Source organism: Delphinapterus leucas, chromosome 1, assembly GCF_059928025.1.
Source record: "Delphinapterus leucas isolate spDelLeu-1000000601 "Yukka" chromosome 1, BTC_Dleu_Yukka2, whole genome shotgun sequence".
Taxonomy (NCBI): Eukaryota; Metazoa; Chordata; class Mammalia; order Artiodactyla; family Monodontidae; genus Delphinapterus; species Delphinapterus leucas.
In genome coordinates, this window is record NC_143129.1 from 65,891,017 (window position 1) to 65,917,550 (window position 26,534).

The 26,534-nt window shown below is 41.7% G+C and overlaps 2 protein-coding genes and 1 pseudogene across 5 annotated transcripts; 1 reads left to right on the top strand and 2 right to left on the bottom strand.

Moving 5' to 3' along the window:
- Positions 1 to 26,176, top strand: SLC19A2 (solute carrier family 19 member 2). Of its 4 annotated transcripts, none has more exons than XM_022560051.3 (6): positions 2 to 423; positions 6,534 to 7,136; positions 19,997 to 20,219; positions 21,315 to 21,507; positions 21,847 to 21,988; positions 24,195 to 26,176. In XM_022560051.3, the coding sequence occupies exons 1-6, from the start codon at positions 220 to 222 to the stop codon at positions 24,321 to 24,323; spliced, it is 1,494 nt and encodes a 497-aa protein (XP_022415759.1). In that variant the 5' UTR covers positions 2 to 219; the 3' UTR covers positions 24,324 to 26,176. The 4 variants fall into 4 exon arrangements, with proteins under 4 accessions (XP_089767484.1, XP_022415759.1, XP_022415760.1 ...); XM_022560052.2 differs by lacking the exon at positions 2 to 423 and adding an exon at positions 445 to 3,851; XM_089911358.1 differs by lacking the exon at positions 6,534 to 7,136 and having other exon boundaries at positions 1 to 423.
- On the bottom strand, positions 12,115 to 12,220 carry LOC149750523 (U2 spliceosomal RNA; annotated as a pseudogene).
- LOC115802494 (nuclear envelope pore membrane protein POM 121-like) lies at positions 12,627 to 14,738 on the bottom strand. Its single transcript, XM_089899539.1, has 2 exons — positions 14,646 to 14,738; positions 12,627 to 14,248 (listed from the first exon to the last, which is right to left on the bottom strand). Exons 1-2 carry the CDS (start codon positions 14,736 to 14,738, stop codon positions 12,848 to 12,850), a joined length of 1,494 nt encoding a protein of 497 aa, XP_089755665.1. The 3' UTR covers positions 12,627 to 12,847.
- Positions 26,177 to 26,534: the final 358 nt, after the last annotated feature.

Below are 26,534 nucleotides of genomic sequence, written 5' to 3' on the forward strand. Positions count from 1 at the left end.
GGGCGGGTGGCGACTCGTGAGGTTCTCGCAATCAGGAAAGGCTGGGAGTCATTGCGATCAGAGGCGGCTGTCTCAGAACTGCTTGGCCCTACCGGGAGGAGGCGCCACTCGCAATTGCAGGTGCCTGCGCTGGGGCAGCGATTCAACCTCACTCCGGTTGACCGAGGAGGAAAAGGAGAAGGAAAGGGCCGGGCCGGGTCCCCGCCCCTCGCGCCCCAGATGGATGTGCCTGGCCCGGTGACACGGCGGGCGGCGGCGGCGGCGGCCACCATGCTCCTGCGCACGGCTCGGGTCCCGCGCGAGTGCTGGTTCGTGCCCACCGCGCTGCTCTGCGCCTACGGCTTCTTCGCCAGCCTCAGGCCGTCCGAGCCCTTCTTGACCCCGTACCTGCTGGGGCCCGACAAGAACCTGACGAAGAGGGAGGTAGGCGCGGGGGGCGGGCGGGAGGTGGCTCGGCCGGCGCGGGGCGCGGGCGCCGAGATGTGCGGGAAAAGGTGAGAGCGGGCGGAGGGGCTGTAGCTGAGGAAAGGAGGAGTGAGAAAGGAGCTCGAAACGCGGGAGCCATTCTGAGCAGAGATTGCTGACTTTTCTCAGTTGGAAGGCGGCTCCGTGCTGGGCGCTGTCTTAATTCACGCTGTTTTTCTCTCCTGCGTTGGATTGATAGGCCGTGTCTTAGGTGAAGGGCTCGAAACGCGGTTCGGGAGCCCCAGTTCACGTGTGCTTCAGGCGCTGTGCTGATGATGCTGTAATGGAACTTAGCCCCACTCTGCTCCGACTGATCCAGCAGTTCCTGCTTGGGGGCGGGGACGGGGGCGGGGGGGGGAGGAGAATATTTGGAGAATAAAAGGGAAAACAGCAGGTTGTACTTTGGACATGGTAAAAGTTTAAATAAATATTTGCTGCCGGAAAGTAAGGAACCAGATGCTGAGTAACTCCTGCTTTCTGAAAGTATCTTCCCTCTACCTGCTGCACCCTCTTCCTTCCCCTACTTTGCATTGTTTACCCTTGAGAGATGGAAGTGCTCAAATAAGGACTGTACAAGACAAGAACCCATCATCTTGTCTTGATTTTTGGTTGGGCGAGACTGTGTCCAGGAATACGCTTCCCACACACTCCCCCAACCCCACCTCCCGGGATAAAAGCAGGTATTTAGATGGTATCACATAGTTGGCATTTAATTATAGTTTTTCTTGCGTTGTGAATTGTTGCTTCACGGATGTTAGTTTTGCTCCTTTCTGTTCTGCTGCGATGTTGAGATTAATTAAGAGTACATAGTCCATGATCAAGAACTTTTTGCTGACTGACTTCCCCAGGAGGATTTATAAGTAAAGTACTTGAAGTGCATTGTGTACTTTAAAAATGTGTTTAACTCTTTAAAGTGTATGGTCAATCTCAACACCAGTTTTTTGAAAAAGAAAGACATTATATTAACTGAAAAAGGACTTAAACTCAAGCTGCTACCACAAAACCCAAATAAAGCAGATTCAGCATCCTCTTCCTTGAACACTACAAAGCAAGAAAGCTGAGGTCTGGTATTGCTTTCTGGAACAAAAGGGTGAAAGCTGAGTGGGCAGTTGTTAGCTGTTTCTTATTTCTTATGTCTACTTCTCCTCCCACCCTGCCTTCCTGCCCCAGCTGCTGTGAAGTACTCCTCCCATTTAAACCTTACTCTCTCCCCTGTGATTAGTAGTCACCTGTTTTGAGTATCCCTGCATAACAGGTCAGAGCAGGATGTAATTACTCATAATCCAGTTTGTTGGTGCATTGCTCCTCCATTTTCAAGGGCACTTGAAAGGGATTGAACTCTTGGTTGAGGATTTCATTTGAGTTTCCCACATTATCTCACCTCTAGCAAGTGGCACTGACTTTTACCCAACTTCAGATCTACTTCTCAGTCTTATGGACCACTCCACAAGGAACTGTAAGAGTTACTCATTACCTATTTGAATTATAGTATTGGTTAAAAACAATAATAAAGTGGAAAGGGCCAACTCTTGTGAACAGAATGATTCTCCAAGAAGAAAATTACTTCAGTAAATACAAGAGAGAATGATTCTGGAGACCCACAGCAAACACCAAATCTGAATTGTAGCCACTGAAGCAGAAATGATACTGTCTGTGAGCTGCTAACAATTAAAATTTCATGTGAACTGCCACGTGATCTGCAGTTTGTGCACCTTGCCTGAAAGAGAAGCACACGGGGAGAGAAACATGCTCCCATTGTTGGTATTTGAAAGCCGAACTGTTTTGTACAAGTGCCCTGGGCAGAATTGCTGTGTGATGTGCCATCATGTGTCCCGTCTTATCAGGAAGCTACCTAGGTGAGTGAAATATGTTCGAGGTGTATAGCAATAAAGCAGAGGTGCCAGGCCCAGGAAACATTTGCTGAATGTGTAACAAAAACATAGCACACTTCTGTTACTGCAAATTAGATGAGGAAGAGGGCAGGGTTTGAAGAAAAAATCCAGAAGTCTGGAAAGGTATGTTGTTTGTGTCTGAGGACCTCAGAATCATGGCTGATTCTGATGGTCGTGCACAGTATGGCTCTGTCCACCCTCTCTGGAACCCTAGGTTTTTAAAAATCTCTAATAACTGAAATAAATAGGACAACTTGTTCTCCTTTCTGACTGCTTGTTTTCACCAAGGTACAGTTATTTATTTATTTAATATTACATGATTTTTAGGCAAAGCAAATGCCAAATCATGGTCAGTCTATTTGTGTTGAATTTTGTATTTCCCTCAGGAGACTTTAGAAGGTCCAAGAGCAGTCATCTTAGATAGAGCTGTTGTTAACCAAGGCCAAAGACAAAAGGAGGAAAAGAAGGTCAGAATTTCCTTTTTCCACTCTCAAAGGATTTTTTTTTCTGTATCACTTTATAAATTTTAAACAGGTTAAAATTTGTCTTTCAGTAGTTGAAAGCCAAACTTTTAATAAAATAGAGCTCTTTATCACCAAAAATTTTTTATCCTTTCATCTTTTTCAGCGTGGGATTTGACATTCACTACCTTTCTTTGATACTTTTAAGACATTAAATTTAAAACTATTCTGCCTAATATTGAGAGCCTTACAGAATTTGGCTCTTATCTCCTTAACACCCTTATCTCCCACTACATCCTTCTTCCCCTTGCCTTCTACATGCCCAAGCTCCATCCACGTTAATCTTATAGTCATAAATCCAGTGGATCTAACTTTCTCATCCTTCAAGGTCCATCTCAAAGGAGCAACCCCCCATATTTCCTAACTCCCTTGTCAATAATTTACGTGTATGTGCTCTTCACTAGGTTCAGAACTCCTGGAGAACTGAGGCTTCATTTTATTCTTTTTTTGTTTTCGTAATCTCCATACAGTTTGAAAACAGTGTTGTGCAAATAAGTGCTTACTAACTAGTTGTCTAATTGAACTGTGATTCTAAAATAAAGTGTAAATCTGAATTAGAGCTTAAAACTGAACAGCTGTTTTCCCTTGACTTCTTGTGTCTCAGAAGAAAGCACAAACAAGCTCTGATCCAGAGAACTGTGAAAGGCACCTTAGAATAAAATCAGTTCCCTTTGCTCACACGGCAGATTTTTACCTGAGATAAGAAGGTATCGTCCAGGTGTGGCCAGTAAGAGTCTGTAACCTGTACATTTTTGCATGTAGGAAGATTCCCTTCAGGATTCAGAGTATCTATCAAAGAAGCATTTCCTGGTGTGACAGCTTCTCCTTGGAGGCATTGAGAGAGAAGGGGTCTTCTGGAGACTTTTGGAGACACAGTGGCTAAGCTCTGCATATTGTCTGGTCTTCTTTCTTCATGAAAGCCCCATAAAAGCACCCCTACGCAGGTTGAAAAAGCTGCTTAATGGCATTAGAAGTAAGCCTGGAACATAGTAGATGATCAACAATAGTTTTCTGATTGAAGAAATGGGGCATTTTAGGGTGGTGGATTCAGAATATCTAGGTGCAGATACTCCCTCTGCCGGTGACTAGCTGGGATAACTTCGGGCAATTCACATAAGGCCTAGTTTCCTTGGTTGTAAGATAGAGATGATAAAAGCATCTACCGCTTAGCGTTGTTTGGATTAAATGAGGTCATATAGGTGAGGTGATTAGCATAGTGTGTGGTGTCAGTAGAGATGTGCTATTATAATGCTGATAATGCTGTGGGAGGGACGGTCCTCTTGGGTTGATGTCTCTCCTAGGAGTAAATTCAGATTTCTCATTGAGAATAAGTTAAAGAGAACATATCTGGTCTTTTTCCCCTGCTTGCCTTTATTTTAGTTTCTACTTGGCATTGCTTTTCCTTATCTTCATTATGTAAACTGTGGGTTTTGTATTAGGAGTGGAATTAGACTCATAAGCGTAAACACTTTAAATTGATAATTGAAAGGATGAGGTTTATATAACGAAAACTTCACAGTTAATCATTTGGGGACAACTAGTATTGAAGGGTATATAACATGTCTAAGTGCAGACAGTATTACTGGAGTGAAGAATCAGTGAAAGTCCCAAGCGGTGTGGTGGAGAACAAAGAAGACTGGGTATGGAAGGAAGGTATTTTTAAAGGGAAAGTGTGGTGGCTAATAGCTTTGTAGTATTATGTTGGGGAAAATGTGAAGGTGAAGAAATATGCAGAGTCAAACAGAGGAGGCAGTTTCACACTTAAGAAAACTGTAGGAGAATGAATAAAACTATAGGCAAAAAAGGAGTGGGAAGTTGCTAATGGAGCACACCTGTGAAAAGTCTGTAGGGAAGCCTTCACTCCTCACGGCTTTCATCTCAAGGTTGCCCTTATCCCCTTTGGTTTTCTACTGAGAAGCCTCTGACCCTGTGTTAAGTCAGCCGAGTGCACTTTGTTCCTCATTTGATAAAACTTACACACTTGTGAGTAAGAATCATTTCTACAGTTCTCGATTATTCTTTCACGCACACATTCAGGCACAAGAAAGTTTCCTGGTAAATGGAGGTTGCTAGATGATTTGCAAACACAAATTAGACCGGAATTCATGAAGGCAAGGCTATTAGACAAATCACTTTTGATATTCAGCCAGTCAGAAATCAAGTCTGGAATGTATTTCAGATTATGTTTTCCTTTTATAGTTGTTCTCTGCATTGGCAAATATTTTATAATAATTTACTAAAAATAAAATTTTTACTTTATTGTTCCTCTAAAACCTTAAAACAATTAGTTGGGTGAACTGGGGTATACATGAGAGTTAAAAAGTAAGTCAAACCCAAGGATTAGATTGCTCCATCACAAAGTATTTAGATTGTTAGTAAGACTACCTTTCAGAACGCCCTTAAAAACTGAGGCCACTGATCCAAACTTTGAAATGATCACTTATAAAACTGACTTACTTAAAGCCCCAGGAACTTACTAGGCTATGGGGTAGGTGTAAAAAGAGGGAAAAGTCTCCTACAATGATTGTTATTCGAAGAATGGGGACGACAGTTCAGTTAATTTAATTTGTATTGTCCCAAGTGGTCTGTGTTTCAGCTTCAGTCCTTAAGTCTTTAAACGTATGAAAAAAGAGTAAGTGATTTACATGTACTCTCTCATTTAGTCCTTGCAAGAAACCACCCTGTGGCATAGGTTTTACTTCTCTTTTACTGATAATGGAGATTAAGGCTAAAAGGAACTAAAAAAAAAACTTGCTTAAAATCATACGGCAAATGATGGAACAGAAAATTCCAGCTGGGGTCTTTGTGGTTTAAATATTATTTCTACTATCTTCCAATGAAAAATTAATGAAAAAAAAAAACCTTCCATTTTTTTTCATAGTATAGACGTACAAAAAGAAGGACAACAGAGTTGCTTATACTGCTACCATCCACAGATAGTTAACTCTGTTAAGACTGTAGGACAGACTTACCTTCTTTATCTATTCATGTTACCCCAAAGAAATGAAACTTAAAATCAGAGAAACCTAATCAAACAGTAGGATCATGGCTCCCTGTTCTGTTCTAGAAGTAAGAACTGACAGTGATTCCAAAACATTTATTTGGTTCCAAAGCATTTGCTGAGCCAAGTATCTTCCAAACAGTGTGCGAGCTGTTAGGTTGTGCAAATGAAAGTCAAGTCCACCCTATAAAGCAATGGTTCTAAACTCTGGCTCATAATAAAATCTCCTGGGAGGTTTCTAAAAAATGCCTGCGGCAAGGCATCCACATTTTCTAAAGCTCCTTGGGAGATGTGTAGCCATGGTTAAGCAGCAGTGCCGTGAGGTGACTGAGGAGACTGACACATACAAAGCAGTATCAGGAGAGCTTTTTGGGTGTTGGGATACAAACACTATCAGCTGCAGGAAAGTCTTCCGGGATGAGGAAGGTGTTGAGCTAGGCTTTGATGAATAGGGAAGATTTTATTAGGAAAAAGACGGTGGCGTGGAAACGGAGAAGTATGTTCCAAACAATTATCAGAATTGTTGTCAAGATTTCTTTGGTTGATAAAAATGAGATCTCTGAGGTACTGCTAGATTCTTTCATAAGAATAAATTGTTACGAATGTTCCAGGTCCTTTGAGATCACTAACGGGATTTTATCTTTTTTCTACCAGGTCTTCAATGAAATATATCCAGTATGGACTTACTCTTACCTGGTGCTGTTGTTTCCTGTGTTCCTTGCCACAGACTTCCTCCGTTATAAACCTGTTGTTCTGCTGCAGGGACTCAGCCTTATTGTTACGTGGTTCATGCTGCTCTATGCCCAGGGACTGCTGGCCATTCAGTTCTTGGAATTCTTCTATGGCATCGCCACAGCCACTGAAATTGCCTATTACTCCTACATCTACAGTGTGGTAGACCTGAGCATGTACCAGAAAGTCACGAGTTACTGTCGAAGTGCCACCTTGGTGGGCTTCACAGTGGGCTCTGTCCTAGGGCAGATCCTCGTCTCAGTGGCAGGCTGGTCCCTATTCAGCCTGAATGTCATCTCTCTTACCTGTGTTTCTGTGGCTTTCGCTGTAGCCTGGTTTCTCCCTATGCCACAGAAGAGTCTTTTCTTTCACCACGTTCCTCCCTCCTGCCAAGGAGCAAATGGCGTCAAGGTACACAATGGTGGCATTGCTACTGATACCTCAGCTTCTAACCACCTTCCGCAGTGGGAAGATGTTGAATCAAAAATCCCTCTAAATACAGAGGAGCCTCCCATGGAGGGACAGGTAAGCACAACCTTAAATGCCTGGTGGTTGCTACTCTGGGGCTAGACCAGTGGTGAAAAAGCAGACAGGAAAGTCCCTCAATTCATTTGGATTCTGGTTTTATCTTGAGTTGCTTCATTGGTTCATTAATTCATTCATTCAATATAACGTTGATTTATATTAGGGATGACAAATGTATTTTCCTCTGGAGTAAATGACCTCCGGGACTGGCACAACATTATTATTATTATTTTTTTTTACTTAAACTTTATTTTAGATTTTTTTTTTTACATCTTTATTGGAGTATAATTGCTTTACAATGGTGTGTTAGTTTCTGCTTTATAACAAAGTGAATCAGTTATACATATGTTCCCATATCTCTTCCCTCTTGAGCCTCCCTCCCTCCCACACTCCCTATCCCACCCCTCTAGGTGGTCGCAAAGCACCGACCTGATCTCCCTGTGCTATGTGGCTGTTTCCCACTAGCTATCTATTTTACGTTTGGTAGTGTATATATGTCTATGCCACTCTCTCACTTTGTCACAGCTTACCCTTCCCCCTCCCCATATCCTCAAGTCCATTCTCCAGTAGGTCTGTGTCTTTATTCCTGTCTTACCCCTAGGTTCTTCATGACATTTTTTTTTTCTTAAATTCCATTTATGTGTCTTTCTCTTTCTGACTTACTTCACTCTGTATGACAGACTCTGGGTCTATCCACCTCATTACAAATAACTCCATTTCATTTCTTTTTATGGCTGAGTAATATTGCATTGTATATATGTGCCACATCTTCTTTATCCATTCATCCGATGATGGACACTTAGGTTGCTTCCATCTCCTGGCTATTGTAAATAGAGCTGCAATGAACATTTTGGTACATGACTCTTTTTGAACTTTGGTTTCCTCAGGGTATATGCCCAGTAGTGGGATTGCTGGGTCATATGAGTTCTATTTGTAGTTTTTTAAGGAACCTCCATACTGTTCTCCATGGTGGCTGTACCAATTCACATTCCCACCAGCAGTGCAAGAGTGTTCCCTTTTCTCCACACCCTCTCCAGGATTTATTGTTTGTAGATTTTTTGATGATGGCCATTCTGACTGGTGTGAGGTGATATCTCATTGTAGTTTTGATTTGCATTTCTCTAATGATTAGTGATGTTGAGCATTCTTTCATGTGTTTGTTGGCAGTCTGTATGTCTTCTTTGGAGAAATGTCTATCTAGGTCTTCTGCCCATTTCTGGATGGGGTTGTTTGTTTTTTTGGTATTGAGCTGCTGGCACAACATTATATTGCTCACACTTGGAGATGTCTTAGAAGCCACAGCAATGTCTGTCTCTTCTTCATCTTTCTATCCTCAGAACTTGGTATGTAAAGGAAGCTCTAGAAAAAATTTTCTAAATGAATAGGTGAAATGATTCCAATAAATGATGAATATCTACTTCCAGTTTCTGAACTGAAGTCCACAGTATGTAAGGATAGGAAGTTATCTTCCTCATCTGTGCTGAAAACTATGTGTGATACGGCATACCTCAAGGATATTGTGGGTTTAGTTCCAGACCGCTGAGGTAAAGCAAATATTATAATAAAGCAAGTCACACAATTTTTTTTGTTTCACAGTGCATATAAAAGTTATGTTTGTACTATACTGTAGTCTATTATGTGTGCAATAGCATTATGTATAAAATAATATACATACCTAAATTTAAAAATACATAATTGCCAAAAAATGCCAACCGTCATCTGGGCCTTCAGCGAGTCGTAATCTTTTTGCTGGTGGAGGGTCTTGCCACGATCTTGTTGGCTGCTGACTGATCAGGGTGGTGGTTGCTGAAGGTTGGGGTGCTGTGGCAATGTCTTAAAATAAGACAGCAGTGAAGTTTGCCGCATCGATTGACTCTTCCTTCAGGAATGATTTCTCTGCAGCATCAATGCTGTTTGATAGCATTTTACCCATAGTAGAATTTCTTTGAAAATTGGAGTCAGTCCTCTTAAACCCTGCTTTATGAGCTAAGTTTATGTAATGCGCTAAATTCTTGGTTGTCATTTCAACAGTCTTCACGGCACCTTTACCAGGAGTAGATTCCATCTCAAGAAACCACTTTCTTTGCTCATCCATTGGAAGCAGCTGCTTATCCATTCAAGTTTTATCATAAAATTGTGGCAGTTCAGTCACAACTTCAGGTTTCACTTCTAATTCTAGTTTTTTTTGCTATTTCCACCACATCTACAATTATTTCCTCCACTGAAGTCTTGAACCCCTCAAAGTCATCCATGAAACAAAAGTTTTACAACACAATGGTTTATTCTGACACATTTCGTTTACTTTTTTATAATGTGATCACTGCCCACTAAACTGATTTTATTACCAACTAATGAGTTGAAATCTAAAATTTAAGAAACTCTGTCCTAGACCACCTTGATATTTGTTATTTATAGATATGCAAAATGTCAGTACTTGATATGGTGAAGAATTATAAACTTTTAGAGTTAGAAGTGATTCTAACCACAAATCATATAACAATCAGAGCATGTTAAAGGGACTTTAGATCACATCACCCTTTCATTTTAGAGATAAGGATTCAGATCCAACATTAGTGAGTCGTGCAAAATTACACACATGTACTCCTAAACATAATTTTAGAGCAGATATGAAATCCACTTCAATCTGTATCTTGCTCCGTGAAGTCTTTCAGTGGGTTAACCACATGGTCAGAACCATCATGTTGGCCATGGTGAGGTAAAATTAGGATTCAAGTCAGTTTCACGATCTCCTTGGCTCAGCTACCGACACCATGACAGGCAAGCAGTGCTGCTTGGCAGCTGTACAGCCCTAAAATACTGCTTGCTTTTCTTTGACGAGCTTGAAGGAAAATTAGAATGTGGATATTGGAGATCACAGTGCCATCTTAAGTTGACAAAGCCCATCAATGAACCATAAATGATAATCGTGGTAATTACAGTAAAGAAGAGTTTTAGGTCAGTGTGTGCTTTTATCTTGACTTAAAAAGAGGGAAAATGAGGTAGAAGTCAAAGTGATAGCCCAGTCCACAAGTTGTCTTAGAGTACTTGTAAGTTGATTTTCAGAATGAGTCCTACTGCTTTGGGGCAGAGGGTGCTGACATTGCAGGAGGAGGAGCTGCCAAAGCCAGTGATTTTCTTTCCCAAACAGGCAACTGGACTCATTTTGTGCTTGGCATATAGTTGGACATGATTTTTTTTAAGTTGCTTATCCATTAGAAATGATGTAAATTAAACCAACTCTTTAGCACAGGGCTTGACATGAGATTAATGCTTAATAAATATCTGTTAATATAACTATACTTTTATTTGTAGACTGACACCTTTTACTATTAGGAAGCATTCTTTGTGTGTGTGTGTGTGTGTGTTTGAGTTCCATAAAACACAGACAGCAGCAAAATAACTGTTTTTATCTTGTACTCAGTATCATTTATAGAAGCAGAGTATAGCGGATTTTGAAGAAGGGAGGCAGTCCCCAGTACTAGTACTTACCAGCAGGGTGACCTTGGGCCAGTTTCTTAATTCTTTGTGACTTTTAGTTCCCTCATTCATATACCTACCTCATAGGGCTATTTCAAGTATTAAATAAAGCCATGTAGAGCTTTCAAATTAGTATACATAAGTAGGTAATCAATACACGGTAATTTCTATTATTATCTTTATCATTAGATATGAATAATCAAGAACAGCTTTGTACCTTCACTGTAGATCTTTATTTGTGAGGCTGTAAATAATTTCTCATCTTCCCTTTGAATTTGTTGAAGGTATTCTGGGCCTTATGAAGAGTTATGAGAGTCTGGTACTAATTCCATCACAAGTTCTTTTTCTTTTTTTTCTCTTCTTTTTTCTTTTTTACTTTTTGGTCACACCGCGTGGCATGCGGTATCTTAGTTCCCCCGACCAGGGATGGAACCTGTGCCCGCTGCAGTGGAAATGCGGAGTCTTAACTGCTGGACCACCAGGGAAGTCCCACAAATTCTTTTTCTTTAACTGAGTTAGGCTACCCCTAAATGTAGAGTGTTAAATCAGATGATCACTAAGATTTACTTGACTCTAGAATCCTGAGTTTTGTGAGCTGACTGATGTGAAGGTACTCTTTTTTCTTTTGTTTCCCAGGCATACCATGAACAACTTCTCCTTTCCTCTCCAGTCCTCCACATATGTAGGGATACATAGAAGTAATTTAATTGAAATCATCAGCCCTTGACTTAAATCTTCATAGTCTAGGCATTAAACCCTAATTATCCCCTGCCCCTACATTTTCCTATTGTATGTAGAAGAAAATGCAAAATTCTGATCATGGCCTATAAAACCCCATACAATTTGGCTGCTTGCCAACCTCTCTGCCCTTATCTCTTAATTGGGCTGAAACACATCAAGCTTGTTCCCACCTCAGAACTTCAAATCAGGAGATTGTGTCAGTCAGGACTGCCCTTCATTCTGATCTTCATGGCTGGTTCCTTTATGTCACTCAGGTCACAGCTCGGACATCAGCTTTTCAGAAAGCCGTTTAACACTCTTAGCAATCATTGCTCCATTCCAAAGTCACTTGCTAGCCCATTACCCTTTTTACTTTCTTCATAGTATTATTCCTACTATAAGCTCTCTTTTATGTGTGTGTTTATCATCTGTCTCTCTTACTCCAGTGTTAATTTCATAAGGGCAGGGCAGTTAATTTCATGGCCGTAACAGGGTGATTATGGTGGGTTTTTTTTTCCTGCCTCTGTCTCCCAGCTTATGCAAGGCATGCAAAGTCCAGCAGCAGCTGAAAGTTAAAACCATGGGATCAACCTTTTATTTCTAGCCAGACAAGTGAGAAAGTGGGGGGCTTGCATGTTGAGGAGTGAGGGGGTCATCCCCATTGGTCTTTTTCTCCCCAGTTACCACATCTCCCCTGCAACCTCAGTGATGGCAGAGGCCTTCACTGAGAAATGGCCTGTGTCTCTGGACAAAGGAACAGGTTAAGAGGCTCCTATTGTCTGAAGAGTGTGGGGGCATGCCCGTTATTTTCCTTTCTTTTCTCTTGCTATTTAAATTGACAAGATCAGATACTACACCTGATCTTAGCCAAAAGGCTGAGATGAAATAGACAAAATAAACTTTAAGCTAAAATTACTGTCAAGTATAAATTTTACTAATATAGTAATTCCAAAGGACCAAGGAGCAGGGCAGTGGCTTTATTGAGAACCCAGGATTTCCGAGCGTCCACCGTGCCCAGTCACTTTTAAATCATCAGCACAGCCCTATAATTCAGAGATTTAGGTGAAGTGACTTGCCCAGGGTCACACAGCTAAGTGAGAGTCTTCTGGGACCAACAGTAACTTTTGCAAAGGCGTCTCTTGCTATACTTAATCACTGCCACAATCTGACACTCACATTCTTTCTTTTTATACTATTCTGTTTCCTTGGGTCAAAGAATCCGACCCCTGAATTAAGGTTAAATAGGAATTAGTGGCAGATCAAAAGCCAAAATCGCTTCAAGATATTCTTTTAATTCACCCAAGTAATGCCTTTAGTTACAAAAATATAGAACAATATAGAAAATTACAAGTCAAGCGACCTTAGTATTCACAGGCAAGCACTAATATATTTTAATGTACCATGATCATATTAAAATAGAAATAACTATGAAACATTTTCTGCGGAGAAGCAGCCCCTGTGGCAGGCAGCGGGAAGGGATAGGAAGGCTGCATGGCGCCCAGGCCTCCGATGGCCTAGGTCTCACCCCGCAGCGCACTGTTGATGCGCCGGAACGCTGCTTCCTTCTCTGAGTCTAGGTCTTCGTCGGTGACCCGGAAACCCAGCTCAGGGGCTGGGGGCAGCCTCAGAGGCTCCCCTCGCCTGTGCGGCAGAAGAGGAATCCTGCGTTTTCGGGGCCTGGGACTGTCAGATGTGCGGGAGCCGTTCCTCCAGGTCCGTTTCTGCCCTCTTGTTGCCTCTGCATCTTTGTCAGGCTGGCTTTTCCTCTGGGAAACCACCGGAGCTGCAGAGGGCGACGGAGGGCCCTCTTCGCTCCCTTTCTTTGCGGACTTCTGGGGCAGCCCTTGTGGTATGGCGGGACCCCTCCTTCTCTTCACTTGGGGGAAACCTCGGGTGGAGCTATATGAGCTAGTGATGGCGTTTCTTTGGGGGCAGGAGCTCATACAAGAGGTCTGGAGCCTCAGAGGCTCCCCTCGCCTGGGCAGCAGCAGAAGAATCCTGCGTTTTCGGGGCCTGGGACTGTCAGATGTGCGGGAGCCGTTCCTCCAGGTCCGTTTCTGCCCTCTTGTTGCCTCTGCATCTTTGTCAGGCTGGCTTTTCCTCTGGGAAACCACCGGAGCTGCAGAGGGCGACGGAGGGCCCTCCTTGCTCCCTTTCTTTGCAGACTTCTGGGGCAGCCCTTGCGGTATGGCTGGACCCCTCCTTCTCTTCACTGGCGGGAAACCTCGGGTGGAGCTATATGAGCTCGTGATGGCGTTTCTTTGGGGGCAGGAGCTCATACAAGAGGTCTGCGGTTTCCTGTTGGCTCTGTCTTCTGCCCTCTTGGCATGGAGGTCTCTCTGCAGAGGTCCAGGCCTGGGCACGAAGAAAGAGCCCCCCAGGGGCCTAAATGCAGATCGTGCGCCCCCGGTGTCATCGGGGCTGCTTCTCTGGTCTTCGTTCCTCCCTGTGACTGTGGGGACTTCCTCCTCCTTGGCCATCCCTTGCCCACTCTCTCCCAGGGCCCTCAACACCGTCCTATCTGTGCTGTAGTTCGGGACACAGCTGGGTGTCGTGGGTGGCACTGGCTGCCCCTGCGCCACACTGACAGTGACTGTGTCCACTGCGGACACTGAGCTGCGGGATGTCGTGGAGGTGCGAGCACCCATCACCTCCTTCTTCCGATGGCCTCGACTGCAGATGGAGATAAGGACCCCCAGAAAGGAGCGCAGGGTCTGCGGGATGGTAGAATGGGGTCTCAGAGACTCTGTGGCAAAGCGCAGATGCAGAGTCACTGGACACTTGTGGGCTGGCCTGCGAGTGGATAGCTGGCCATAGACAGCTGGGTTACCCGGGCCGGCCACGGGAAGTCGGTGGGCGCGGGGAGCGGGCTGGGGGCAGCCGAGCCCTCCTGGCAGGTGCTGGTCCCCCAGTGCCTGGGGCGGGGGTGAGGGGCAGGGCCTACCTAAGTAACTGCCCCTAGAGAACTTGGGTGAGGTTGGTCCTTGGATAGAGAGCTGGGCTCCGAGCACTCTCCTTCAGCTGCCAACTCGGCCAAAAGCGGAGTGCGCTCTCTTTGGCCTGTTGCCTTTTTATACTCTGCAACCTGTGAGCTAACAATGGGCGTGCGTAGGCGGGGCGCAAAAGTTTAGGGAGGGATGGCGCATGCGTAGCGTATACGTCAGGCCCTGGGGCGCACAGGTGAGGATGCGCGCCCCTGGACCGTCTAGCGCTTCTGAATCTCCCGGGGGTCTGAGGGTTGGAGGTGTTTGCCTTGAGGGTGATGAGCTTCTTGGCAGGGCAGCTGCCCCTTCTCCCCCGGCCGGCTCTAACTGTACAGGATGGGTCCCCGGCCACCAGAGCGGGAAAGCTGGAGAGCAGGGTACCTGGCTCAGCCGCCGCCGCCCGAGGTGGCAGATTTGGCATCAACGCCTGTGCGTCCGCCTGCCCTCCCGCCTGGCAACATTGGAGGAGAGAGCCGCTAAGAACAGAAGTGCAAAAAAAAAAAAAAACCCAGACGTGCCCAAGCCAACCAGATCCTGCTGGGGTGACAACTGAAGGGGCAGGCACGGCGGGCTGGGAGGGACATATATACCAGGTCCAAACCCAGAAAGATCTGAAATGCACGAGTCAGAATGAAAGTCCAGAATCATCCTTGGGCTTTGGGCTAAGCTGGAAGTATAGCCAAACTCTTCAAGGTCTTCGGCTCCACCTGCAGTTTCTGCCTGGCTGGGACATTGCCCCAGAGTGGGGTTAAGTTTAAGGAGTCGAAGGAGGCATACATTTCCATCCTCTGGATCACTGCTCACCAAAAAATACATAATGCCAGGCACATATGTAATTTTGAATTTTCTAATGAACACACCAGGAAAATGAAAATGGTGGAGTCAGTGTAAATAATAGATTTTTAATTCAGTATCTGCAAAATGTTAGAATGTTTACATGTGGCACGAGAACTGTGGTCATATTACGAGGGCTTGAGAGCCGCATGGAGCAAGATAGAGGACAAACAGCATGCACTTGAAACTCTAAGAAGTGAACGCTAACAGGCAGATGGGGCCCGGAAGTCCAAAGTTGAATAACAGCACTCAGGACCTATTTGTTGATTATGTTAATGAGTCATGGTAAATAGAATATAAGGGAAACCAACATTTATTGAGCACTTGCTACATACTGAATAATGCTTATCTAGTTCTTGCAATAACCCGTTGAAGTAAGCATTAATTTCCATTTTACTGTAAAAAGCCTAAGATTCAGAAATTTTTCTCATCTGAGTGTAGACAAGTATGCTGCTGATTCATCATCTCAGCTCCCATTTATTTTGACCTGGGTACCAGACACTGTGCCAAAAATCTTATATTCATTATCTCATTCTTATTAAAACTACTATTATTAAAACTCTATGATACAGGTATCACTGTCTCCATTTTACAGGTGAGGGAACTGGAGCTCTACTGATTTTATTTAAAAGATTCATACTTAATTTTTTAAGTAAACAATACAGAAAACTACATAAAAAGAAGTCAAAATAATCTGAACTGCTGGGTGCAAAGATTACCACTGTTAATATTTTAGTGCCCTTTCTAAATATCACTGTTTGTACAGATTTTATAGTAAATGAAATTATAACCTACATGTAGGTTTATAACTTTATGGTTTTTTACTCAGTGTTAATTCAAGACCGATCTTTCTTTTCATGTCAGAATACCTTCAGAATCCAAAGAATTGAAACCATAATGGTGAAAGTGACTGGGGGGAGGTTTGTGTTGGGCAGTATTCTGCCTTTCTCACCAGGCTGGCCCTGAGCACTAAAAGCCAGAATCAGACTTGTGTGAAGGACAAAGTCTGTCTTTTGACCCTCCCCATTTTTTTCTCATTTGTGGTCACAGCCTTTCCCTCTGGATATCTCCAGTTGGGCCCCTGCCAACAGATATGTCTGAGTTGGGATGGAGGGAGAGAGTGTGTAGCCGTATATGGCTGTACCCCCTACCTTTGGCAGCTTAATGCCCTTGAAGCTCAGATAGGTGTTATCTCCCCTGAAAAAGAGTAGCCAAAGGCAGGTCTCTGTGCCAACTCTTAAAAGGTTTCCAGTGCCCCTGAACGAGAGTTTATGAACTAGGGCTCTACGAGATACCAGGCAAAGGCAAGAATGAGTATTCTTGGAACAAGATAAGTGCACAGCAGGCCAGAGCAGGACAGAGTGTCCCAGAAGCCTTTTATGTTGGAAGAGAACTTTATCATTGCAGATTCTTAAGTACACCTTGAAAGCGCCTTCTTCTGTGCTATTGTTCTTGTTTCCTTTGCTTTGAATGTTGTTCTTAATTGTTTCTCTATTCTAATCTTATCTATCTCCCAAAGCCTGTCTCAAACACCAGTTCTTCCATGATACATATTTTGGTTCCTTTTCCTTGAAACCAGATGTACTATATTTGTCCCCATTAGTTAAGGCTCATTGTATATGTTTTTACTATGTTTTGGGTAATGAAATATCAATATCTGAGAAAATAATGATAGTCTTCCTTTCATCATGAAAAAAATGTTCATTGTTTATAGCAAGAATTAGGATTGTGTCCTTCAACAGCACAATAAAAGAAGCAAATTTATTCTCAAGTTTCCATCCTAGCTATTGGCTTGATAATAGACAAATCTCCCTCTGCATATAACTGAGCTAAGAGCAGCATTTAATTTGGTATTATAAACGCCTAACTATTTAAAGAAGGGGCTATTGGTATTATAAACACCTAACTATTTAAAGAAGGGACTGCACAGAAATTAACGTAAAATGGATTAAAGACTTGAATGTAAGACCTGAAATCATAAAACGCCTTAGAAGAAAACGTACGTGGTAAGCTCCTTGACATCTGTCTTGGCAATGTGTTTTTTAATTTGACACCAAGAGCAAAAATAAATGGGACAACGTCAAACTAAAAAGCTTCTATACAACAAAGAAAAACATCAACAAAATGAAAAGGCAACCTACTGAATGGGAGAAAATATCTGCAAATCATATATCTGATAAGGGGTTAATATCCAAATTATAAAATGAACTCATACAACTCAATAGCAAACAAAGAATCCAATTTAAAAATGAGCAGAAGATCTGAATAGACATTTTTCCCAAGAAGACATTCAGATGGCCAACAGGTACATGTAAAGATGCTCAATGTCACTAATCATCAGGGGAATGCAACTCAAAACCAGAATGAGATGTCACCTCACACCTGTTAGAATGACTTATCAAAAAGATAAGAAATAAGTGTTGGTGAGGGTGTGGAGAAAAGTGAACCCCTCGTGCACTATTGGTGGGAATGTAAATTGTTGCAGTCACTGGAAAACGGTGTGGAGGTTCCTCAAAAAATTAAAAATCAGGGACTTCCCTGGTGGCGCAGTGGTTAAGAATCGGCCTGCCAGCACAGGGAACATGGGTTTGATCCCTCGTCCAGGAAGATCCCTCATGCCACGGAGCAACTAAGCCCGTGCGCCACAACTACTGAGCCCACATGCCACAACTAACGAAGCCTGTGCACCTAGAGCCCATGCTCCGCAACAAGAGAAGCCACCACAATGAGAAGCCTGTGCACCACAACGAAGAGTAGTCCCCACTCGCCGCAACTAGGGAAAGCCCTCATGCAGCAACGAAGACCCGACGCAGCCAAAAATAAATAAATAAATTAATTAAAAAAAATCAGACTACCACATGATTCAAGAATTCTACTTCTAGGTATATATCCAAAGAAAATGGAAACACTAACTCAAAAAGATACAGGCACCCACCAATTCACTGCAGCATTATTTACAATAGCCAAGATATGGAAACAACCTAAGGGTCCATCAGTGGATGAATGAATAAAGAAAATGTGGTATAAGGACACATTTATATACACACTGGAACACTATTTATTCAGCCATTAAAAAGCGAATGAAGTCTTGCCATTTGCAACAATGTGGATGGACTTAGAGGGCATTATACTAAGTGAAGTAAGTCAGTCAGAGAAAGACAAATATTGCATGATCTCATTTATATGTGGAAACTAAAAACAAAACAGAAACCCCAAGCTCATAGATACAGAGAACAGACTGGTAGTTGCCAGAGGAAGGGGGTAGGGGGTAGCAAAATGGGTAAAGGGGAGTCAAAAGGTAAAACTCCCAGTTGTAAATAAGTCTTGGGGATGTAATGTACAGCATGGTGACTATAATTAGTGATACCATATTGCATATTTGAAAGTTGCTAAGAGAGTAGATCTTAAAACTTCTCATCACAGGAAAAAATATTATAACTGTATGGTGACAGATATTGACTAGGCTTATTGTGGTGATCATTTCACATTGTATACAAATATAAAATCATTGTTATATACCTAAAACTAGTATAAAGTTAAAGGTCAATTATACCTCAGTTTTTAAAAATAAAGGAGAAAGGGCTGACAGCAGGTGGGAGTAGTCATTTTACATCTGTAGGTTCTCATGTGCAAGATATGGCTTCCAGCCAGCAAGCGGGTTGAATCATGCTGCTGCCATTGGTGTTAATAATGTGTAACATGGCTCCTGTCACACATCCTGGCTCTTATATGCTAATTCACAGTTAGCTTCCTCTTGGTCCCTTTGGATTCTCTCATTTTGCCTTCCCATGTTAGTTGCAAAAGTAAAAGTTCCTATGTTCTGAGCGAGGCTCCGGAATTATGGCAACCTTTGATAGCTATTTCACAGGATGTCCGGAATCTCATATTGACTTCTTGGCATAGTCCAGGGATGATGGTACATAGTAATGTTTTGATTCACTCAGTTGCATGCATAGTAGCTTTATTACTTCATTGTAATAGTAATATTTCCATAAATACTGGGTAACAGAAAAAGTGTAAGGAAGAAAATTAAAATCACTGATTACCCCATCAGTCAGAGAGAACTGCTGCTAATATTTTGATTTATTTCTTTCTAAGATTTCTGTCTTAACCGTTATCTTTCAGTGAATCTGATAGGTTCTCATTCATGGATTCTACCTGAACAGTGATTTACTAGGGTTGCTAATTATTGCGTTTTTTTTTTTTTTTGGTTGCGTTGGGCTTGTGGGCTTTCTCTAGTTGCGGTGAGCGGGAGCTACACTTCGTTGTGGTGCGCGGGCTTCTCATTGCGGTGGCTTCTCTTGTTGCGGAGCACGGGCTCTAGGCGCGTGGGCTTCACTAGTTGTGGCTCACGGGCTCTAGAGTGCAGGCTCAGTAGTTGTGGCGCACAGGCTTAGTTGCTCTGCAGCATGTGGGATCTTCCCGGAACAGGGCTTGAACCCGTGTCCCCTGCATTGGCACGTGGATTCTTAACCACTGCGCCACCAGGGAAGCCCAAATTATTGCTTATTCTTAATGTTGCTTGCCACTGTATGGGGAGATATGGAATGTCATCTCCCTTTGGCTAAAGTACGCGATTTCTGACCATCTTTCTACTTTCATTTTGTAAACAGTATATCATTTGCTGGATGTACTAATGTTTATAGAGCATTCAAAGCAAAAATTATATAAGAATGTGTGGGGATAAATGTAATTGCTAAGAAGTTTATACATACACACACACACACACGTATATGAAATAAGCAATTGGTTTTCACAAGGAACAAGAAAAAAGTCTGTTGAATAGAAAATTGAGTCTATACAATTGCTTTCTGTACAGTTGGCTTCTTCCCTTTTTCTGTGTAGGAATCCAAGCCAGACCGTCTCCTTGTGCTGAAGGTCCTGTGGAATGATTTCCTGGTGTGCTACTCTTCTCGCCCTCTGCTCTGCTGGTCCGTGTGGTGGGCCCTCTCCACCTGCGGCTATTTTCAAGTCGTGAACTATGCACAGGGCCTGTGGGAGCAGGTGATGCCTTCTCGTCATGCTGCCATCTATAACGGTGGCGTGGAGGCCGTTTCAACCTTACTGGGTAAGCAGTGCAGGGTGGTAGGGCAGCTTGGGAGGGGGAGATTCCTCTGGTAGTGAAGTCAACCATAATCAGATTTTCTCTCCCCTCCCAAGTTTGAAGTAACCCCAGAGAATGGATTACTTATTTTGAGCTCTGATTTTATAATTTAGGAGGACAATTTAGAATTGCACATGAGGTGGAGGGCTATGACTAACAAACTTAAATTCTTTTAACCTTTGGGAAACCTAATATAATGGTCCTCTAAATTGTCTTCTTATCTAGGTTTCTATTATCTCTGATTTACTGGGTTCTTCTGCCACTTGTTGAAAAACTTGGAGTAACCTATACAATACTTTATAACAACAGTAGCAAATATATTGTTTATATGTGCCAAGCGCTGCTCTAAAGACTTTATGTATGTTCACTCAGTCCTCACAGAATTCCTAAGATAGGTGTAATTATTATCCCCAGTTTACAGTTAAGGAAGCTGTGGACAGATAGGTTAATCACTTGGCCAAGATGATATAGACGGTAAGCGGTAAAGTCGCGGTTTGAACTCAGAGCCTGTGTCTTTGGCCATTTTATTCTGTTGTCCCTTTCTAATTTGTCGACCCACCTCAGAAGGTTTTGGAAAACTTTATGTGATTTCTGTAAACACTTAAAACTGTGACTGGCACTTAGAAAGCACTCCATACATTTTAGCTATCGTTATCATAACCATCATCATTTTACCACATGATAAACTGCCCCTCAGTTGGGAAGAGAGATGAGCCATCCTGCCGTGTTGCCAAGCTACAAGCAGTGGTTCTTTTTGATTCTCGCCTCTGTGTCCGCCTCAGTAGTTTTTCCTTAGCAGCATCCCTGGCTCTGTATCCTCCTTTTCCTTCTCATTACCAGCTGCCCTAGTTCAGTCTCTCATCATCTCTCCATGGCTCCATACTATTTATTCCATCAAGTCCAAAATTCTCTGCCTGTCTTTCAAGGCCCTCCATAATCTTGAGCTACCCTGTTTAAAAGTTAAAAGATCTTAAAATGTAATAATCTAAGATGAATTTTTAATTTATTGAAATAGTATTTGTGTAGCAAAATGACAAATTTTCTCTTTTTGTTTTGTAGGTGCTGTTGCTGTGTTTGCAGTTGGTTACATAAAATTATCCTGGTCCACTTGGGGAGAATTGACATTGTCTCTGTTTTCTCTCCTGATTGCTGCTGCAGTGTACATCATGGACACCGTGGGTAACATTTGGGTGTGCTACGCATCCTACGTTGTCTTCAGAATCATCTACATGTTACTCATCACTATAGCAACGTATGTATTTTGATTCAAAGAACCATTAGGAAGAGCTGACAGGATTAGCTTTTTGGTTTCTTTACAAATTAAATTTTCTGGTTAAAAGAGGCAAATGGGAGGAAGCATTATATGTGCATTGCCAGTTTTTCTCCTGAGGAAGCATTTAGGCAAGGTTCTTTATTTCCTTGTTTAAATGTTCCTGCTGTTTTCAGATGTTTGCATGAGGTTTACATCATTTAGCAACAAAATATTCTTCACTTGGTTGGGAAGGGAATTGACAGTAGAAAGTACAGGCTACTCTTCACACTATCCTGGAAGTAATTCTTGTCTATGCGTTCTTTTTATTTATTTTTTAAGTTTTCAGATTGCTGCAAACCTCAGCATGGAGCGCTACGCCCTAGTGTTTGGTGTAAATACCTTCATCGCTCTGGCACTGCAGACTCTGCTCACTCTAATTGTGGTAGATGCCAGCGGCCTTGGCTTGGAAATTACCCCTCAGGTAAGATCTCTGTTTCGGTACTGAAGATGTTATGAGTTGATCAGGGTAACAGAAGTGGAGCATGCTTCATGGAAACAAATTCAAACAATATCTTTTTGATGAGGCCCTAGAACATTTCTGTGTGTAATTAACCAGGCTGGTGGAGCTGAGAGGTAATATTGGTTCCTTCCAGGCCAAGCCCTTCGGCCTCCTCATCCATTATTTCCCTCCATTTTGAATTCTGTGCCTGGAATACTACATCTCATGTTGGAGATGCTGTGCTTCACCTCAGAGCTCTCTCAGTCTCCTCCTTCTTTATTTAAAACACCCCTCACCCAAATACGAAGGTAATGGCTTCCTGGCGCTGAATAGCATTATGATTCTTAACATATGACCTACTGAGAAAACACCTGCACAAACACTCAGAGACAGTGTGAGTAACTTTATTCACTCAGGAATTGTATAGTTGTATATGCCTTCATGATTGTGAGTTGTAGGTAGGGCTTGTTATATACTTCGGCAAAATGGGCAATTGAATAAAAAAGTGCCTGCCCTACCTCATCTCAGCCCAAATGATTCCATCTCCATTATTCCTTCCTTCCTTACGTATTAGTTTTCTTAGAATACAAAGACCTAACATGTTAGCAGTAAGTAACTTTGTTTTTACTGAGGAGGTCTAAAAGAGACATAGGTAATGTGCATTGAGTGCTTTCTATGTGCCGGGTACTTTATATAGAATTGTGCAGCGTTGTTATCAGGATTAGACATCAAGAAAATGAGTCTGAGAGATGTTGTGTTGTTTAAGGTCACGGTCAATAATAGTATGGCAGAACCAGGATTCAAACCAGCATCTGACTCCAAAGCTTAGGCATCTCCCACTGCATCATGCTGCCTCACAAAAGGATGGGGGAGGGGGTGGATAGAGCAGAGGAATGGGAACTTATTACTTTCTTTTAGGTAAGAATTACTTAAGTGTTTCCCAGTTACTACCTGCAATAAAAACCTTGAGAAGACCTCTCAAGGGCTGGGTACTTTCATTTGGGGTGGAGGGTAGAAGAGTAACTAGGTGTTTGTCATCTTGCTATAGAAGTGGTAGGTTTAAACGCATGGAGTAATAGAATTTTGTGGGCTGTGCTGAAACTTGTAACTGCCATGGAATTAACGAGTTTCCTATAGGAAAATGAATCAGAATTTTAAAGGACCTGGCTCAGAGTGTTAGCTTATCAGTAGTTAGTAAGTTATTTGAAGAAGAAAAATGATGATGATGTTGATAAACAACATAGTTCCATTAAAATATTGGCTCGGAGGGACTTCCCTGGTGTCTCAGTAGTTAAGAATCCGCCTGCCAATGCAGGGGACACGGATTCAATTCCTGGTCCAGGAAGATCCCACATGCCGCAGAGCAGGTAAGCCCATGCGCCACAAATACTGAGCCTGTGCCCTAGAGCCCGTGAGCTACAACTACTGAGCCCGCGTGCCACATCTAACTGAAGCCCATGTGCCTAGAGCCCGTGCTCCACAACAAGAGAAGCCACCGCAATGAGAAGCCCGCACACCGCAATGAAAAGTAGCCCCCACTTGCTGCAACTAGAGAAAGCCTGCGTGCAGCAACGAAGATCCAACACAGCCAAAAAATAAATAAAATTAAAAAAATATTGGCTTAGAGAAGATTCTTATAAAAAGTAATCTTATAATGGAATATATTGATAGTTGACCTTCTACTGCCCTCTCCTGGGCAAGAGTAGAGGTCTTGATATTCAGAATTTGGCCTGTTAATCATATCAGCTTGAGGGTAGAGACCAGGATTCAGTTATAACAGCAACAAAAATAAAAACAATAGTATTAACAGCATTAGCATTGTGCTAATAAACATTTGCATACATAATCTCATCCTTTCCCAACAACTCTGCAATTAGGAAATATTATGAATTACAAAATGTTTTGCAAATGAAGTTGAGGCTCAGAGACTGAGTCTCTCAATCCAGGTCATACAGCTAGTAAGAGGGAAGTCGGGATTTGCACCCAGGAGTCAGCCTTCAGTACCACCAGGCTGTGCTGCCTCTTTGTATCCTCAGTGCCTGGCACATTGTTTAAGCACACGATGTTTTTTGAAGTTTTATAGAGAAACCGAATATACCTTTAATTATGGAGTCTGTTCACATATATGTAATAAAAGAGCTTACCTTCTAATTGATAATTCTATAAATTATTCTTTCCCCCTCTTTAGTTCTTCATCTACGCTGGTTATTTTGCACTCATTGCTGTGGTTTTCCTGACTAATGGTGCAGTCAATATTTTGAAGAAATACAGAAAGCCCCAAGATCCAGAATCAAGTTCTCAAGTGACCACTTCATAACACACTGCTAATGAGCTTCTTATCACAAGAACTCTGCACAGCAGCTGTGCCTGGATGTATTTAATTTTTTAAAGTGTAGACACCTATTTATGAGTGTGCATTTCATGGCTTCAAAGCAGCCAATTGACTATACCTTGTCCTCCTAGAGTAATAGAATACTGTTCAGAAGTGAAGTGTACTTCATGGATTATTTAAGACAGCCAATATAAGGATGACTTTTTTCTGATTTGAAAGTGAGCTTGCTTTTGAAAACCAAGTAATCAAGAGCCATCAAGCAGCACATGGTGATGTATACTTGCTAGCAAGTGAGTCTGGTGTTTCATAGGTCAAGTACTTCTGTATCAGATTAGCCAGATGCTTGGCCTGGTGGGACCAGGGCTTCACAGGGGCCACAGGTGTCACAGGTCAGAACAGAAATATGTTCTAATAGCACCTGCCTCTGTTCAACTTAATTCTTATTTCTGTGTTATTCACGTGCATTTGTGTTTCTGCAGATGAAAGTTGTTCCTATCACTGACAATATGTGCTCTGGTTTGGTGTTTTATAAGGCATATGTGTCGTTTCTAATTTATTTTTAAAAATTCATTGTGTAAATATTCTCAATTCCCATCTTGACAATTATGTATTCGTGTGGATTTTTCATTTTTACATTATTCATATGCTTCCTAGAGAAGCTAATTTAGTTAAATAATAAGGCAAGTTTTGAGGCCTGCTAAAAATCTAAGTGACCTAATCAGAAAACTTGAGGCAGTTTTGCTTGTCTTTTATTCTTCGGTATGAAGGACTATTAATTCTATGATGAAAAGTTACTAAATGGGCTAAAGATACAACTAACCCATTTTGTATTTGCACTTTTATCTCCAAAATAAAATGGAAAATCTTTTTTAAAATAACTTCATCTCCATTTATAGCTTTTATATTATTTATCCTTCTTATTCAAGATAAAGATGTCGTTAAGAGTTGGATCATTCCAAGGTCTTTTTCACAAACTGAGCCTCTTATTAATTATTTTGGTGGGACAGGAACTAGGATAGACTTAGTTCCTGTATTTTGTACATTAAATCTGCCTTTGTTTCTAAAGGTGGATCATCTTGAATATCTGCTTAAAATAAGAATTGCTATTGACTCAGTTTCCAGGTTACTTGAAAAAAATGTTATTCTGTGCACATTTAATTGGGAAGTTAGTCTACCAAGTGGCTGCTAGCCTGAGACGTAACTATTTTGAAGCCAATTTTGTTGCCTAATCATAAAAAAAAAAACAAAAAACTAGGTTAACTTTTTTAGAACGACATAGGTAAACACTGAATAATAGTGTCAAGATTCCAAAACTGACATATTCATTTATGTAAGCAGGAATTCTAGAAGCAAATGAATGATAAGAATAAGTCAGTTTCCACTCACCTTCCTTTCTGAATAAGGGAAAGGAAAAGACCACTAGCTAAGTAAGGGAAGAGGAAGTGATATCTTAAATAGCAGCCTCTAATTTTATATTTTGTCTTTGTTGTGTTTTATTTTGCTACATAGGGAATTGTTTACTCAGAAACAAGTAGAAAAGTGGTATTTGAGGAATTTTATTTAATTTTTTAAATAAAAGACTGTGGTACAATCAATACTAAAGCAGTATTTCCCTGGAATTTAATTCAAAGTTTGTGGTACACAGTTAGAGCCTTTACTTATTTAACACAATAATAAGTTTACATCTTGGTGTGTGGCCCTATCTGTAGAATGCTGAACCCAATTTGCAAGTTGTACTGTATGCAGTTTTGTAAAGAAGTGAAAATAATTTGTTGTACTTTTTATTCAATTCTGTATAGATTATAAACTTATTTATTAAATAAATATTTTACAGTATATTTTTCCTTTTTAATCAGAATTGTTTTTAATTTATCTTTTGCTGTATTAGGAGCTTTGGATTACTTCTTTAAATCTTTTAGTTGTTTCGACTAGGACAAATTTCAGAGTAAGCCTTCCCCTCACCTGACCTTACTAACTAACCCAGAGTCATCCTGTTAATTCCTCCATTGCTTTGTGATCTTTACTTTTGACTCTTCCCTTTCATTTCTGTTTTTCCAATTTTCTTCTAACACCACATTGTACTGTTTATTTTTCTTGGTCTTCATCTTGGTACCTCTTACTTTTTTAAAGCATTCTCCCATTTAGAAACCAAAAAGACCTACATTCCCTTCAGTGTTAACTGGATTTTTTAAGTAA

What these genes read in the sequence shown, in the direction of transcription:
- SLC19A2 (XM_089911352.1), top strand. Translation starts at nt 6,324, where the DNA reads ATGAATAGGGAAGATTTTATTAGGAAAAAGACGGTGGCGTGGAAACGG. An exon ending in GGCCGTTTCAACCTTACTGG is followed by an intron (nt 20,220 to 21,314) that starts GTAAGCAGTGCA and finishes TTTGTTTTGTAG; the next exon opens with GTGCTGTTGCTGTGTTTGCA. An exon ending in GCTTGGAAATTACCCCTCAG is followed by an intron (nt 21,989 to 24,194) that starts GTAAGATCTCTG and finishes CCCCCTCTTTAG; the next exon opens with TTCTTCATCTACGCTGGTTA.
- LOC115802494 (XM_089899539.1), bottom strand. Translation starts at nt 14,738, where the DNA reads ATGCCAAATCTGCCACCTCGGGCGGCGGCGGCTGAGCCAGGTACCCTG. An exon ending in CCGGGGACCCATCCTGTACA is followed by an intron (nt 14,249 to 14,645) that starts GTTAGAGCCGGC and finishes CCCCCGCCCCAG; the next exon opens with GCACTGGGGGACCAGCACCT.